Source organism: Phragmites australis, chromosome 1, assembly GCF_958298935.1.
Source record: "Phragmites australis chromosome 1, lpPhrAust1.1, whole genome shotgun sequence".
NCBI classification, from domain to species: Eukaryota; Viridiplantae; Streptophyta; class Magnoliopsida; order Poales; family Poaceae; genus Phragmites; species Phragmites australis.
In genome coordinates this window covers 4,228,286-4,243,814 of record NC_084921.1, presented here as the reverse complement: position 1 = coordinate 4,243,814, position 15,529 = coordinate 4,228,286, and the positions used below count along the sequence as shown (strand labels likewise).

The following is a 15,529-nucleotide window of genomic DNA, read 5'->3' as shown; positions in this document are numbered from 1 at the left end:
CAAGAGGTTCCCTGCTCGATTCTTCAGCCGGTGGCCCATCATTCTGGTGCGGGAGGGCGATCGGGGAGTGTTGGATTGATCCTTCTTGGATGGTCGTTGTTGGGGCGGCTCGATGGAGTTCTGGCCGGAGTTCTTGGCGAGCAGCTGTGGGAAGGAGTTCGTGGCCGGCGGGGTCGGCGGCATGGCCGGCGTGCTGGCGGGGCACCCACTCGACACGCTCCGCATCCGCCTGCAGCAGCCCCCGCCGCCCGTCAGCCCCGGGATCACCGCCGCCTCGCTGCTGCGCGGCATCCTCCGCGCTCTACCGCGGCATGGGCGCGCCCCTCGCCTCCGTCGCGTTCCAAGTGAGTTGCTGGCGCATGCAATTGGTCTGACCGGATTCCAGGAGCTCCTGGCTTCTTTCGATACGTCTTCCTTTTTTTTCGAAAGGACATACGTCTTCCTTTTGTCTTGATTAAAATTAAAATTAGGTTGATCGATCGATCGTTTTCCAGTAAGAATTTTTTGTTCAAACATGCGACATCCAAATCTATGTCTCGACTGACTGATGAGCTAGCTAGCTAGCTATTAGAGAACGCCACTGCTGACTCACTGAAAAAGATGTGTTTTTTTCCACTTGCTTGTCGCGTTCAAGTGTTCGTGCTACTCCTTTTGCCTTTGCCGCCTCTGTTCTTGCTTACTTCCCCTGTTTCCGTAAGAAAAACGCGTGGAAATGTTCAGCGGATCACCAAAATTTGAGGAGAGAGAATAACTGCATTTCTGCATGCTGGGGATCGCCCGAAAGATGCAAGTGCTGCACTCGGCAGCGATTGGCAATCGTTGCCACGCTGTGTGTTTAGTATCTTGCATTCCCGTCAGAGCTGTGTTCCAAACGCTCTTCTTGTTTGCTGCAAAATGCGATGGTCTTTCAAGTCTACGCGATCCTATTGCGGTCGCTCGATCCAGAGAGCTCCATCTCCGAGCCTCCCTCATACACGAGCTTGGCCCTCGCCGGCGTCGGCACCGGGGCGCTGCAAACGCTCATCCTTTCCCCCGTTTAGCTCGTCGAGATCAGGCTGCAGCTGGAGCCGGCGGGGCACAAGCACCGCCGCCCGGGCGACCAACACGGCCCTGCGGACATGGCCCGGGACATCCTCCGGAAGGAAGCCCTCCGCGGCACGGTGACCGCGCTCCGCGACGCGCCGGCACACGGGGTGTACTTCTGGACGTACGAGTACGCCAGGGAGCGGCTGCACCCGGGCTGCCGGCGCAACGGGGACGAGAGCCTCTCGACGATGCTCATCTCCGGCGGCCTCGCGGGCGTCGCCAGCTGGGTCTGCTGCTACCCGCTGGACGTGGTGAAGTCCCGGCTGCAAGCGCAGGCGTTCCCGCCGAGGTACCGCGGCGTCGTGGACTGCTTCCGGAAGAGCGTCCGGGAGGAGGGGCTCCCCGTGCTGTGGCGCGGCCTGGGCACGGCCGTCGCGCGGGCCTTCATCGTCAACGGCGCCATCTTCTCGGCGTACGAGCTGGCTCTGCGGTTCTTGGCCAGCAGCAACGGCCAGATTCGCAACTGCGCCATTTGTAAGATTGGAGCTGCTCGCGGCGGCATGTCTGCAATGTTGTACATAGGCTAATATTCATCGGGATGCCATTACAACGAGTTGAGATCCTCAGAGTGTCATAGCTGCAAATTAATATTCATTGGCATGCCTCTTGATGGTGACGGTCAATTCCCCAATATTTTGTTGGTGTATTGCTATTACAGATACAAGAACATCAGTTTGGCAATGACAATTTCGCAGATGAATAAACCATGCATGGAAAATACTACACCACTGTGCTTGTAAGTTGCTTTCTTATGAGCTTCCTGTCAGAAGTTCAGAACATGAAAAAGGTTGCTTTCAGCAGCTGCTACATCACTGATCAAATGGAGGAAGGCAAAATGGATTAGCTTTTTCTTGGAAGCAGCTGTGGATACGGAACTACCATTTGTGCGATTTTATTCCAGCCAAGCAGGTGCAGATTCCGATCCGATTCAAGCACGGAGTCCTGGTGGTTTGAGTTCCCAAGTCACTGGAGAATGGAGAGCACCAACGTGTGTGAAAATTGGATTTGTGTTGTTTGTCCACACAGGGGAATGGCGGATGGCTTATCTCATCACTATTTTAGGTGCATTTGGTTGGAGTACGAGATTTGATGCGATACGATCATCTATGTTTTTAAGATTAGATGATTTAATTTTATGTTTGGTTGGGATATATTGGATTTGTGAGATTAAAGTAATAGGATAAGACAGTTTTCTGTTTGTTTGTTGGTATTAGAGTTCATAAGATGATCCATTCATATTTATATACATTCTATAAGTATTTGTATGAATTTGTGCATATTTAAATTCAGTATGAATTAAAAGTAGAATATCACATGAAATGATAAAAATACATATAAATGGAGCATTACAAATTAATTCACTTTTCACCAAATAACCTAGGTTTGAAAGTATTTTTATATATTAGTACATCACATGAGAACAATATTAATGAATTTTTTCAGATTTTTGAGAATTTATTTGAGGCATTAAAAATTGCTAGAATTTATAAAAGTATGCTTCTTTATAGAATTTTAATTAAATATCGGCACATGTTTTTTATCAAACCAATTAAAATAGCTTACTAGTAAGCTCTAATTTATTCATGAAAATATTTAAAAAATTTAGATCACTCTTATACTTTTAGATCACGAACGCACACTTACACTAGCACGAACGGTCAAGCTAACCAGAATGGCTCGGACCGGCCGGCCGTTTTCGCCCGGCCGGATCAGCTCATCGAGCATATCAGAAAATATTCCTCCATCCTAACCGCCCCATCCAACACATACAACGGACCACGAAAATTGCATAGCCATGCAATCTCCCGGATGGGTTCATATATGCATATTTCTAGCTAGGATCTACCACTACTCGATTAATATATGATCGTGTAAAGAAATAAACATGTTTACATGATGTGTTTTAATCTAAATCCTTAAAATTTAGTTTAGCTTTGGGCTGCTCAAAGCTGATCCCCTTTTAGTCAGTGAATTAAATCTCGCAAACTGTGGTGAACGCATGACAAATTCTAAGTGGTGCTCTGGCTAACACTAGATAATTATGAAAACTTATATATACTCCTATAAAATAGACGAGTTGTAATATATTTGAACAATCTTCACATACATCTTACACGATTAAACGGTCAACAGTCAAAGTTGGTCTTCCATCTATTCCCCTCTCCTATAATATCGAAAATCAAATCAATTAGTCGATTAACAATCAACATACTCCCCACACATCGTCCTTGATCACATTACTTCATTGCAGCGTGCTCTCTTTCCTTTTGACATTCTATTTCCAAATCTTAGCAGTGTGCTAATATCATCTAATCATTTTTGTGGTGTGTGGTTCATACTTAACACTTATGCTGATGTGGTCTCTGATTGTAGGAGGAACCTGATTCAATTGTTGTTGATTAATTGATCATCGAAGACATGGTTAGCTGGTGCTTGCCGTTGTAAGCATAGCTTAGAGGTTAGACTTTAGAGCATTCTTTTTTAATTTGCAAGAATTGAGTTTTGCCTTCAGTCAGCAGTCATTTCAGAATGCCATACGAATTGTTCTGTTAGGTAGAGATTCTAGATGTTCAACATCATTCTTTTAGCTAGCGACTTCTCACACAGCACCACTGATGATACTAATTTAGAGTTTGTGACTCTGTCTTTTTATGTTTATTCTAGTTCAGACTATTTGGACCAAATGTACAATTTAGTTGATACTATATAGGATATCTAGCTCTTGCTAAAAAAAATATGGTTGCATACCATGTCGTTTGTTAGGTAGAAACAACACTGCTTTGCAAAAAGGAATGTCAATTTATTCAATTCGTTCTTGCATAAAAAAAAGGATAAAATACAACATCAAACTAGCATCATGCATGTTTTTGTCATTTATGCAAACTGCTGTTGATTATAGTGCATAGAAATTTTATTTTTCAAGAACTGTATTTATCTTTTCAGCAAATTTTATTGGTGTGGTAACTAGCAAGCACTTGACAGTTGCCACCAAGCTGACAAGTTTATCAAAGTGCTAGTGTGCTACCCTTACAAGCTGCAGTACAACGGATGGGTGCATCATGATTCATGCATGTGTTTTTTTGAGTGAATTGTGAGCTTTTAGATAATATTTTCTAATTATCTAGCTTGGTTATCGTAATTGAGACTTGTGAAGTTGTGAAAAATGTGAGTTTGTGACTTGTGAACTGTGAGCTTATGAAAATGTTAGTTTGTGCAGTTGTGCCTTCTGATTTGTGATTTGTAAATTTGCAAGAACTAAGGAATAAAAGCAAATTGGTCGGGTTTCAGGTCCCTCGTTGGGTTTCGAGTCCCCGGCCCTGTCTGAACCTGAAGGCCAAACCGGATTCATCTAAAATGAATACAACTACTAAAAAAATGTAGTAACTACCACACTCTATTATCGTAATTGATGTTAGCTTTTATTATTACCATGGTTGTATTTAAATATCGTAATTCACTTCACTTTATACGGTAAATTGATGTATATTTTGTGGTAAGCAAAACATCAGATGACTTTTAACTGGTCTATATTGGTGGTGTGCGGCAATTAGATAGCAGAGGCCGAGTTGATCACGGCTTGAGTCGGGCGAAAACAAAAGTCTGAGTTGATTTTCTTGTTCATGGATTATGCTTAATGATTTATATATATTACGTATACTATGTTTGTGCTAATTTGATTCAAACCACACTATTATATTTTTTTAGTAAATAGAGTAGCATTTTGTAGTAAGAAAAGAAATATCTCATTGTCAGCACATGGTAACAGATGAGGCAATTTTATGGTAACACAATAAATACATCTCTTTGTTTCATAGATGGGGCTAGATACGGCGGCCAGTAGGATAATAAATGTCGCCAGATAGTTACGATCCAAATATAGTCAACATTGGTTTTGTCGCTGCAGAGGACATAATCAAATATAGTCAGTAATTTTAGGAGCCTGATTTGATTCCCGTAGACCCGTCAATCAAGCATTAACTGATCCTCACGAACAGGATGGTAGTTACGATTGGACCACCAGTTTCCATCGGCTCGCTTCGGCTCGGCTCAGGAATAGAAGGCATGGAAAAATGTCTTACTGTTGAACCGCCTGATCAGATCCGGTTTCTCTGGCGCTCGTCAGTTACGGTCTTGGCAAATCATAATCGACTTAGTTCGACTACGACGTAACCAGGACCAACTCAACGCAGAATCGGTTTCCAGGAACCAAGAGAGCCACCATAAGAAATCTGCCTATAGGATATGCTATTTTATAGCTGGCTACAAATTATATATATATATATATATATATATATATATATATATATATATATGACAAGTATAATATGTAGCTAGTTATAATATAGGTTATTCTGTAGCCAGAGCACCCAATGATCCCGACCGATCCGTCCCGCGTAGCTAGCTGTGCGGGTCCGCGCCAGATGTCGGCCAGGTCCGCGCCATGGACAATGGCGCGGATGTTGGCTGAGTCCATGTCATGGACAATGGCGCGGATGTTGGCCGTGTCCGCGCTACAATATCCGCGCCATGAACAATGACGCGGATGTTGGCTGGGTCCACGCCATGGTCCATGGCGCGGATGTTGGCAGTGTCCGCGCTACAATATCCGCGCCATTGTCCATGGCGCGGGTGTTGGCTGTGTCCGCGCCATTGTCCATGGCGCGGGTGTCTGTGTCCGCGCCATTATCCATGGCGCGGATGTTGAATCGGGTCATTCGGGTTGGATCGGGTCATTCGGGTCGGGTCGGATGCGTGAGTTGAGTCCGGATGCGGGTAGGATATTCTATAACTAGTTCTATAGCTAGTTACTTGCAGGGAGGTTGACGACTCTTTTTTTGGCTTTAAAAAAGAAAGAAGGCCCCAAAAGAATCATGAATAAATAGACCGACACCATTCCCAGGCCTTTTGAAGATGGGAGCTCATCTCGGCCGATCTATATGGGCCGCGGCCGGGCCCCTGTGAGAAGTGCACAGGGCCGAGCAAACAGTCTGTTGGACCAAGTCACACTTGATCCGATCCGATGATGTGATGCGGGTCTGTGAGTGATGCGCCTCCCAATACATCGCGGCCTCCCGGTGAAATGATGAGGCGCCCAAGAGACCTTTGACGCGGCGGCGCACGGCCGAAACGCGGCCGCCCTGCCCCAAAAATGGCAGGAAAAGTCCCCAGCTTTCACGAGCGCGACAGCTTTTTCATCATCTCAGGTTGCGAGTCCGCATCAGCCTCCGGCCGGCCGCTGCCTCGATCTCGACACCAACACGATGGCGCTCATCATTTTGACCTGCACTACCAGCCAGGCAGAGGTAGTTCACCGCCCATACCGGCCGACATGGCCAATCGTCGGTACGGGGCCGCTGGCCACCACGATCCTGGGACCTGGGTCTCTCCAGATATGATGCAGGAATCTCTCCGGAATCTAAGATGGCCGCCTAAATTCGACAATGCTGCAGTGCAAGCTCCATGTGCATAATGATTATTAGTACCACTTGCCATTGTTGTGTGTAGTGCGTACTCCTACTAGCTAAGCTTGTTTGGGACATGCAATTCCTTCAGAATTCACACAGAAGAAATTAACCCTGGATTTCAAAAAACACCAAAATACTATGTGTAGGAATTTTAAGTCCTACAAACAATTCTAGAAGTTGCTCTGAAATGTCCTGCTGCCAGACACGCACGCGTTGTGCCTTTTTCCTGCAGCGCACAGATCGCCAGGCGGCTGTGCGTGGGTGTCAGGATATGGCATGGAAGCAGCAGCTATGTTACCTCGGCCTGCTCTACAAATGGAAATCGTCTGGACTACGAGCCCCCATGATTATCCGGAACGGATACATATGCATGCCAGACACTCGGCGCGTGCAGATTCGACGATGCTTTGCACACATGACATGAGAGGAAGTTGGTTAGAGGTTAGGGGTCTCAGGCGAAAGCCTTGCCCGGTGTTTAGTCTGAACCGACAATGGTGATGTCCTCGGACGTCGCTTCTTTCTTGGAGATGTTTGTTGATTGTGTTTCTCCTTTCTTCGTCGCGAGATCTTTTAGGCAAAAATTATGTGTTTGAGTTAATTTTGGCTACGATTAGCCGGAGGTGGGATGGCACGTCATTAGCGGCGAGCCGTGGCGTGAGTTTAGAAGATAATTGATCTTTTCCTTGTATGTAACAGTCTATAAATAGAGAACAAAATAGAAAACAATGTAGATTGGTTGCAAAGCACAAAAACATTTGGTGCTCCATACGTGTGATCAGTTTTCAGCGATTCGTGTGTGCCCAGGGTCATAGCGTGTGTTTAGTCGCTAACTCGTGACAACAACAATGAGTATCAGAGCTTTGTTGCTCTTATACCCTCCTCTGCTGCATTCGAAGGTAGTGTCGAATCTGACGGGAGTGACACCCTGATAGTACAATAGACGGTGAGGAAGATTGGTGCGGCCGCATACCCAATGTTCACACGAACAAACTACGGTGACTAGACCCTATTAATGCATGTCATGTTGGAGGCGAGAGGCCTTTGGACAGCCATCGCAGCCGGCGGCGTCAACCACCAGGAGGATCAGATGGCACTAGAAGCGATACTTCGTGTTGTCTCGTCGGACATGATCTCTACACTCGCTAAGAAACCAACTCTTCTCACGGCCGAGCATTGTGAGCTAGTGCAGGTCAATGTTGTCGCGCCACCACAGATCATTTTCCTTCACGAGGAGAAGGTCATCATGCAGGACGTCAGCACTGTGGTATTTGGACACTGGTGCTAATAACCATATGACGGGCAGCCGCTCGATGTTGTCTCAGCTCAATGAGACTGTGCAAGGCACAGAAAAAGTTTGGTGACAGTTTCATGGTGCAATTCTACTAGAAGGGTGCCATCATGTTTGAGTGCAAGAACAAGGAGTAGTGAATATTCACTGGGGTATACTATATACCACTGCTTCAGAGAAACATCATGAGCTTGGGATAGCTTGACAAGAATGGATGCAAAGTCACCATCGAGGACGGTGAGTTGTATATCTTCAACGGCGAGCGGTTGCTGTTTGCGCTCATGGTCCGCTCAAGGAACATGTTGTACATATTGGCACTCAACTTGGATGTGTCCATGTGCCTGCTAGCGAAGGCGGACGATGAGGCATGGCGTTGGCATGCGTGCTATATCCATGTTCACTTCCACGCGCTCCACGGCCTCACCGCCAAGAACATGGTCAACGGTGTGCCGATGATCCACCGCACGGAACGGTTCTGCGATGGGTTCACGCTTGCCAAGATGCACCGGACCCTGTTCCCAAGTGTGTCATCATCGTACCATGCCGAGCGTGCACTGGAGCTAGGGCAATGGGATCACTGTGGCCCCATCACGCCACTGATCCCGAGCGGTAACCGCTATTTCCTGCTCATCGTTGATAACTATAGCATGTTCATGTGCGATCAATTTCCAGTGATTCGTGTGCGTACGTCCAGGGTGATAGCGTGTGTTTAGTCGCTAGCTCGCGACAACAGCAGCCACGCTACTGCTGCTGGATTAGCTCATCGGAATCGATGGAGGAATGCGCGGTCCGTTTGCCCTCCTCTCTCGGCCACTGTACATGGGTGTCAGCGTTCCATCCGGGACCGCCACTCGAAACACACTACTAGCTCAATTGTCCCTCCCTCTCCCGTGCTCGATCGATGCATGCTCTCCTTTTCTCGATCGGATTCTCACAATTATGCATGGACCAATCAAAGATTCCACGGCAGATGCAAGTACTACTACTCTCTTCTATGCGAAAACGATGGCCGGTCAACTTTCACACTTCACCTGCGACGGCGTTGCATGGAATCCACCGGCCCGTCCATGGAGATATATTTAGTGCGGCTCGTTGTCGCTTCAGAATCGAGTGTCCATGAAGTTTTTGAATTATCATTACCTCGTCTGCAGAACAAGAACAGGCTTGCATGAATGTGCCTGGCCTATCCAGTTACCGGATGTTACTATACTGCTGCTAGTGCCGATCTTAATCTAGATAAGGCTGGCTTCTTTCTTGAAAGGTAGTCTGCAACTAGCGTGCTCTATCTTAATCTAGATAACTGTTTTATCCGGACTGATGCATTGCAATCATGGAATGGAAGTAAAGCGCCTGATATTTTTCCTGCCCATAACTGCTGGGTCTCCACAGGGTTTAGGGTTAATATGCTGCTAATCTTCCCTGGAACGAACGAAGCAGGTAGGTAGCTGTTGGCGGCGACCTGATGGGACTAAAAGTACGTAGATCATCACCTCACTAAAACTAAAACAAGTTCCAAGAAAAGCGGCCTTTTAGCCTCATGCATCCTGCTTTCTGGGAAGTCCCTCTTTGTATGGTTCACCTGACCTCATGTACTGCATCTCTAGCTGGAAATGAGCTTAATTTTCACTTGTTAGCTCCCGGCGGTCATCATACAGTATATATCTTCTCTGGAACTAGCAACTCATACTACGTACATACTGTCACGGCCTATTAGCCTAGCGCACTATATATAACATGTAAATAATGCTCAGGAACAGAGAGATTAAAAGCTAATGAAAATAGGGAGAAATATGCTCATTGGGCAATAATATAATGGATTGATTGTGTGCCAAGTTAGGTAAACTTTGCCACAGGGACAACATTATAAGATGCATGCCAAATATAACATGTGATGCCCCATAAGAATACCACCTTTGCTGCCACCCTGGGCTTGCTGCTCCCCCTGCAAAGTGGAAAGTAACAGAGGGAGGCAATGCAAAAGTGGAGATGAAATGGAATCATGGCACCAGAAAAGCTATGGAGCTGGGTTTGCACACACTAAAGTGCAAGAATATGCTCTCGGGAAGAATATTTATACGAGTGGAGTATATATGTGCACACGGTCAAGGACAGCACCAACAGTGATGCAGACGCCTTCAACTAGGGCATGGCATAGGTTTGAGAAACATCTTTGCATTTTTCCTCCTCTTAGCTGCTGGTACCTGACGATTGCAAGCAGATCCATCGACCAACCTCACAAAGAGGTATGTGATGGTGCTAGTGGTGGTGGTCCCTTGGGATGCATGCATATTGATCTAGAACTATGACGACATAATTAGAAGCACTATGCACAAAGGAAATATCAAGAGTAATTTAAGGTATGCATAAGAAAGACCAAGCTTAAATTGTAGGTAATCATGCATATGGAAGGATAGAGAAGCAGGAATTTAAGGTATGCATAAGAAAGACCAAGCTTAAATTGTAGGTAATCATGCATATGGAAGGATAGAGAAGCACCCCCTATCTTCAGCTCGTTCTGGGAATTTTTTTTAACCATATACTATTTTTGATATTTTAAAGATACATTGCCTGGTGGGGTGGTTGTCACCCATCCAACAGGGGTTGGATTCTCAACTCATGCAGGTTAAGCTAGGGTAGACATCTCTCCCCATAATTGAGTTTTATATATATATATATATATATATATATATATATATATATATATGAATGAATGATATTTTAACCTTCCTAGGTATCAAATATGCATCCATCTCAATTATTGCTCATCACTTTCTATTAGAAAAATGCTAGTTACTTATAGTACCCCTTCTGAGCACAAGTTATTGCTTCTATCTAGTGTAAAAAACTATGTTGTACAGAACTAATATGCAAGAATTTTAGGCACAAAACATAAGTATAAAAAATTGTTAGATTAAAGGCTAGTTGGCAAGTCTCAGAGTAGGGCGAAAATTATTTTGGTTGAAATTTGCTTAGTCCTAAAGAAGAAATATTTTTTACTATTCAAATGTGGACTCAACAAATAATCCTAATCTAGAAAGAATTTACGTAATTGCAAGAGTAAAATAAGAATACATAAACATAAAAATATAATGATAAATGTTGTCTATTACAATAAACACTTACAAAAACAACATGACATCATTTGCCAAAAAGGAAAGATATTGTTTCAAGAAAAAATGAGGACAAAAAATAAACAAACTAACACTCTCAAATCCTTGCCCTATTTTGGCCCTATAAAGTTAGAGCAAAACTAAAATGCAATGAACAATTAGCTGTATGATATTTATTTACATAATGGAAAAATGGGGAAATTTTTCTACATGTACTAGCCTAATTCAACTAGTGTGCTGATAGATAAGCTAGCCTATTTTTTTTAGTTTCTAGCGTATCTACCAGTTAGAATGAAAAGTAAAATAGACCAGTACACGTATTCACAAAAAAATCGAATCATCAAAGGGGAAGGGGCCCTCATTAATTGGCCGGCCTGTCTGATATCATTTTATCTTGTGTCTTCCATAGCCTATGCCATGCCAACATTGCACAATGTCATCTGCAATCTTGGTGGCATCTACGGAAACACCTAAGAGCCCACGCCGTGAGAAGCCAACAGCATACAGGCCATGCTCCCCTTTCCATTCATTTGGTTTCCGTGGGAATCCATCTTTCTCCGAGAAGAATTCTTTCTCCTATATAAATAAGAGAAAGTAATTAGGGCGGTAATTTACATGATATAATTATATATACATATTCTCATTTAATTAGATATTTCATCCGTTTCTCAATGTTTGTACATAGCTTAGCCCACCGTGTGGGCTGAATTCTAAGAAAAAATTTAATGAGAAATGACCAACCATACCCCTATTAAATGATATAATACAACTATTTTCTCTATTCCAAAGCATTTAAATAGGGATATAGAGTGAAAACTTTGCAATAAACTACACTCTTGATTTTCTCAATGGACAAATATTTTGAAACGGATTCTCCAAACAAGAGTAATATATAGCCACTTGTCGGCATACAAAGAAAAGTAACATCAAGTTGAATAGTGCATGCTATATTTATATGGTACTATATATATATACCTTTAACCAATAAGGCACGTTGCTTTTGTAACCGGTGGCAAGGATGACAGCGTCAAACTCTTGGATCCTACCATCAACGAACTCCACAACATGCTCCTGAAAACGTCGTATTGCTGGGAACACCTGACAAACGCGCAACAAATAATAGTATGAGGCCATGCAATTAGAAAAGTTATACTATATAATTAACGATGACATCTAATCAAAGGATTAATCATTTACCTGGATGTCTCCAGAATTTATTCTGGCTATGGTTCCCACATCGAGCACTGGCGTCTTCCCGTAGACTCTTTTTAGCTCCATCGGGCCAAGGTTGGGACGAGCGATGCCGAGGCGGGCTATGTCACCAAGCACGAGACGCGCCAGGAGTAGGAGGATCCGGTCCACCGCTTGGATAGGCAGCCACCTGAGAAGCCACAAGGACAACCCAAAAGTGGAGCACCCCATGATCTCCCTAGGTAGGACGTGCACCTGGAAAGATCACAAAAGAAATCATGAGGTTCATATTTCAGAGAATAGGAGTTGGTAGTGCACCAATTACAGTTACAATCAGTTGAAGAAATCATCATCTATCTAGGATACTATAAACTAACACCGAAAGGGGAAACAAATCGAAGTGGCTCTTGTTTTTTTTGTTTTGTCTGTAACATGGACTATGTTAAACGAAGGAATTAAGCAAAGGCGGCAAAAATAAAGGTTGCAACACTTGGAGCCTGCCTTTTGCTGATATGTGTTAGTTGCAAGCGCTGGCTAGGTTGTACTACTACAACTTTGCAAAGTGCGCAGGAGCAACAACTTGGTGCAGCTTCCATATGCATATGCTTATCGGCATCAAAGCAGTTTTCATAATGGTTTGTAAATCACATTCCAATAAGGAGAAAAAAAGAGAACATAAACTATACATCGAATAGTATAAAGCATATAGAGGCCAATCCAAAAGAGTTTTCTTGCTAGCCGTTAATAATATTCCAAACGGCACAAGTTAGTGCTATTGTTAGTTAACCAATATATACAGGTCTTATTAGTAGTACTCCAATTTATGTGGCTAAATAAGGTACTGAAGCGGTTTGGAATTCAAACTGTTCTGGAGAAAATCTAGGTGTGTTTTTTTTTTTGTTATTCCTTGAAAAGGATCAAGCGCATGCTCATGAATCCCAAGAAAGTTCCTTAGAGCATCACAGCCTCTTTCTTGGCATGCCATGTATGGGCTCTAGCGAGGTTGTGTGCTTTTTTACTGGAAAAGGAAAAGCAAGGTTAACACATGCGGCGAGATCAGAAACTATGAGTAGAAAATTATTGTGCTTCGGGAAGTGTATGAACACGTGAGATCAAGTGTGATGCCAACTAAGATGCATGGAGCATTTACAATAAGTACGTACACTACTCAGGCTTAATTATGCGGCATTGTTGTTACATATGAACAAAAAGAAGGGAAAAAAGGTTGCACCGATGGAAAAGATGGAGAGATGCAAATTCACCTTTTTTTTAATCTGTTCGTTTGTGCGTGCATGTTTTCGGTCGCTAATGTTAGTATTGGCAAAAACAAATCCTCAAATTATCGAATTCTTTCGCTAGCGATCACAATGATTACTTAAATCCACACTCCATCTGAACCAACTAACAAAGCAATTAAAGATGAAAAAGAACTAGAAAACAGAATCACAAGCATAGGAACCCGTCCCGCAAAAAAAGAAAAACGAAAAACGAAAAAACACATAGGAGGCCCGAAAACAAATGAAAGAGAAAACGATGGATGATTTTTTTTCCCTCACCGCGTCACGAACAACCATGGAGGTGTGCACATTGTGGTTGGAGAGGTCGAGGGACACCTCCATGCCGGAGTTGCCGCAGCCGACCACGAGGACCTTCTTGCCTTGGTAGCCCTCGCCGCTGCGGTAGTCGCTGGAGTGCATGACCTGGCCCTTGAAGCCCTCGATGCCGTCGATCTCCGGCTCGACAGGCTCGGCGTTCTCCCCGGTGGCGACGACGAGCCATTTAGACCGGTACTCCGTGGTGGTGCTGCTGAGGACGGCCTCCTCGCCATCGATCGCCGCCGTGATGACTTCCTTGGTGCGCACCCGCCAGAACTCACCGTCGTGCTCGGCGCTGACGACGGCCTGATGGAACACCGGGCGGATGCCGTACGTGGTGGCGTAGTCGTCGAGGTACTCTAGAAACTGCTCCCTGGTGGGGTACGTGGGGAAGTTGGCCGGGAAGGGCATGAGCGGCAGCTCGCAGAAGCGCTTGGGCAGATGCAGCTTCAGCCTGCGGTACGTGCGGTGGCGCCACAGCGAGGCGATGCAGTCGTACCGCTCCAGCAGCAGGTACGGCACGCCGCACACCGCCAGACACGCCGCCACCGCCAGCCCCGCCGGCCCGGCGCCAACGATCAGCGGCCCGCGGAACACCTCAACGTACTCCTCGCCGACGGGGAAGCCTGTGGCCGTCGCCCTCGCCGCGCGGCGGGGGCTGTACAGCGGGTCGTGCGCCCTCTTCCCCTCGGTCTCGGCGAAGCAGTCCATCTCCACAGTCGCCGGCGGCCACGGCGCACTATCTACTTACTAGTCGTTGGATCAGACTATATATGTAAATGTATATGCGTGAGAGAGAGAGAGGAGAGCTCAGCAGTTCGGCTCCTACTAACAGAATTCCGCTTTTCGGATTATATTGTTCCGATGGATGGATGCATGCATGGATGGATCGAGCTATAGCAATCGTAACAGGAGAGCGTCGTATATATACAAGCTAGGCGGCACGGATCGATACAATGCGGACGGCCTCGTTATCCGGTCTTTCTCTCTCTCTCTCTCCTCGCACATCTAAAGCTAGCGGTTAACCGAGAAGCAGGGGGTAGGGAGCGGTGTTGAAAATCGCAACGGATTTTGGAACCGGATTATTCCGGCCGGATTCATGCCGCGAGGAAAGAGGAGAGGACAAGCATGCATGCAAGCCAAGAGAACTCATCCGCGCGCGCGGTTCGGCCGGTTCTTGATCCATTCCTGGCTCGTCTCACCGCGCAGATCGAGGCAACGGGTGGTGGTTAGTTATCTCCCAGTATAGTAGAATTCAATTAATTACGGCAGGGTAAAACGGATAGGACTTATCTATATTATATATCCGACTATATATCCTGTTAACTGGAAAAGATGCGAACTGGATATACTTTAGGATTTACCATCACATTAACAAATCATCGCTCTTGTTCGTGTTTTTATTAAATATCACATCAAAATATGGATCCTCAGTGCTAGTTTCATAAGATTAATTCGACTCGTGTTTTGTTGCCAAATCAATGGAATGGATTGTTCCTTCTTTCTCAAACTCTAATTCTACCCGTTCGTACAAAAAAACTCTATTTCTACCAGAAATTTTATATCTCCCATTCACAAAAGTCTTTATCTTATAAATAACAACAAAAAAACCTGGAATATTCTAAATGTTGCAAGGTAAGGATGCGAATTATCTAAATTTGATGTTTCTAGGGTTGTTTGTAAAGAGACGGTATTATGCAAAAAAAGGGGTGGGGGGGGGGGGGGTTCAGATTTCAGACCGTGCTAAGTGACAATGACGCAAGTACTAATTTTGATCGGATCTTATATAAAACG

At 44.9% G+C, this 15,529-nt stretch overlaps 1 protein-coding gene and 1 pseudogene across 1 annotated transcript; one reads left to right on the top strand and one right to left on the bottom strand.

Moving 5' to 3' along the window:
* Positions 1–112: 112 nt before the first annotated feature.
* On the top strand, positions 113–1,613 carry LOC133930401 (mitochondrial arginine transporter BAC2-like; annotated as a pseudogene).
* Positions 1,614–10,939: 9,326 nt separating this feature from the next.
* Positions 10,940–14,612, bottom strand: LOC133887018 (indole-3-pyruvate monooxygenase YUCCA4-like). The gene is made up of 4 exons (XM_062326927.1): positions 13,697–14,612; positions 12,147–12,395; positions 11,925–12,047; positions 10,940–11,525 (listed from the first exon to the last, which is right to left on the bottom strand). The coding sequence occupies exons 1-4, from the start codon at positions 14,444–14,446 to the stop codon at positions 11,334–11,336; spliced, it is 1,314 nt and encodes a 437-aa protein (XP_062182911.1). The 5' UTR covers positions 14,447–14,612; the 3' UTR covers positions 10,940–11,333.
* Between the last annotated feature and the right edge of the window lie 917 nt (positions 14,613–15,529).

What these genes read in the sequence shown, in the direction of transcription:
- LOC133887018 (XM_062326927.1), bottom strand. Translation starts at nt 14,446, where the DNA reads ATGGACTGCTTCGCCGAGACCGAGGGGAAGAGGGCGCACGACCCGCTG. An exon ending in TAAATTCTGGAGACATCCAG is followed by an intron (nt 12,048 to 12,146) that starts GTAAATGATTAA and finishes CGCGTTTGTCAG; the next exon opens with GTGTTCCCAGCAATACGACG. An exon ending in ACGTGCCTTATTGGTTAAAG is followed by an intron (nt 11,526 to 11,924) that starts GTATATATATAT and finishes TTATTTATATAG; the next exon opens with GAGAAAGAATTCTTCTCGGA.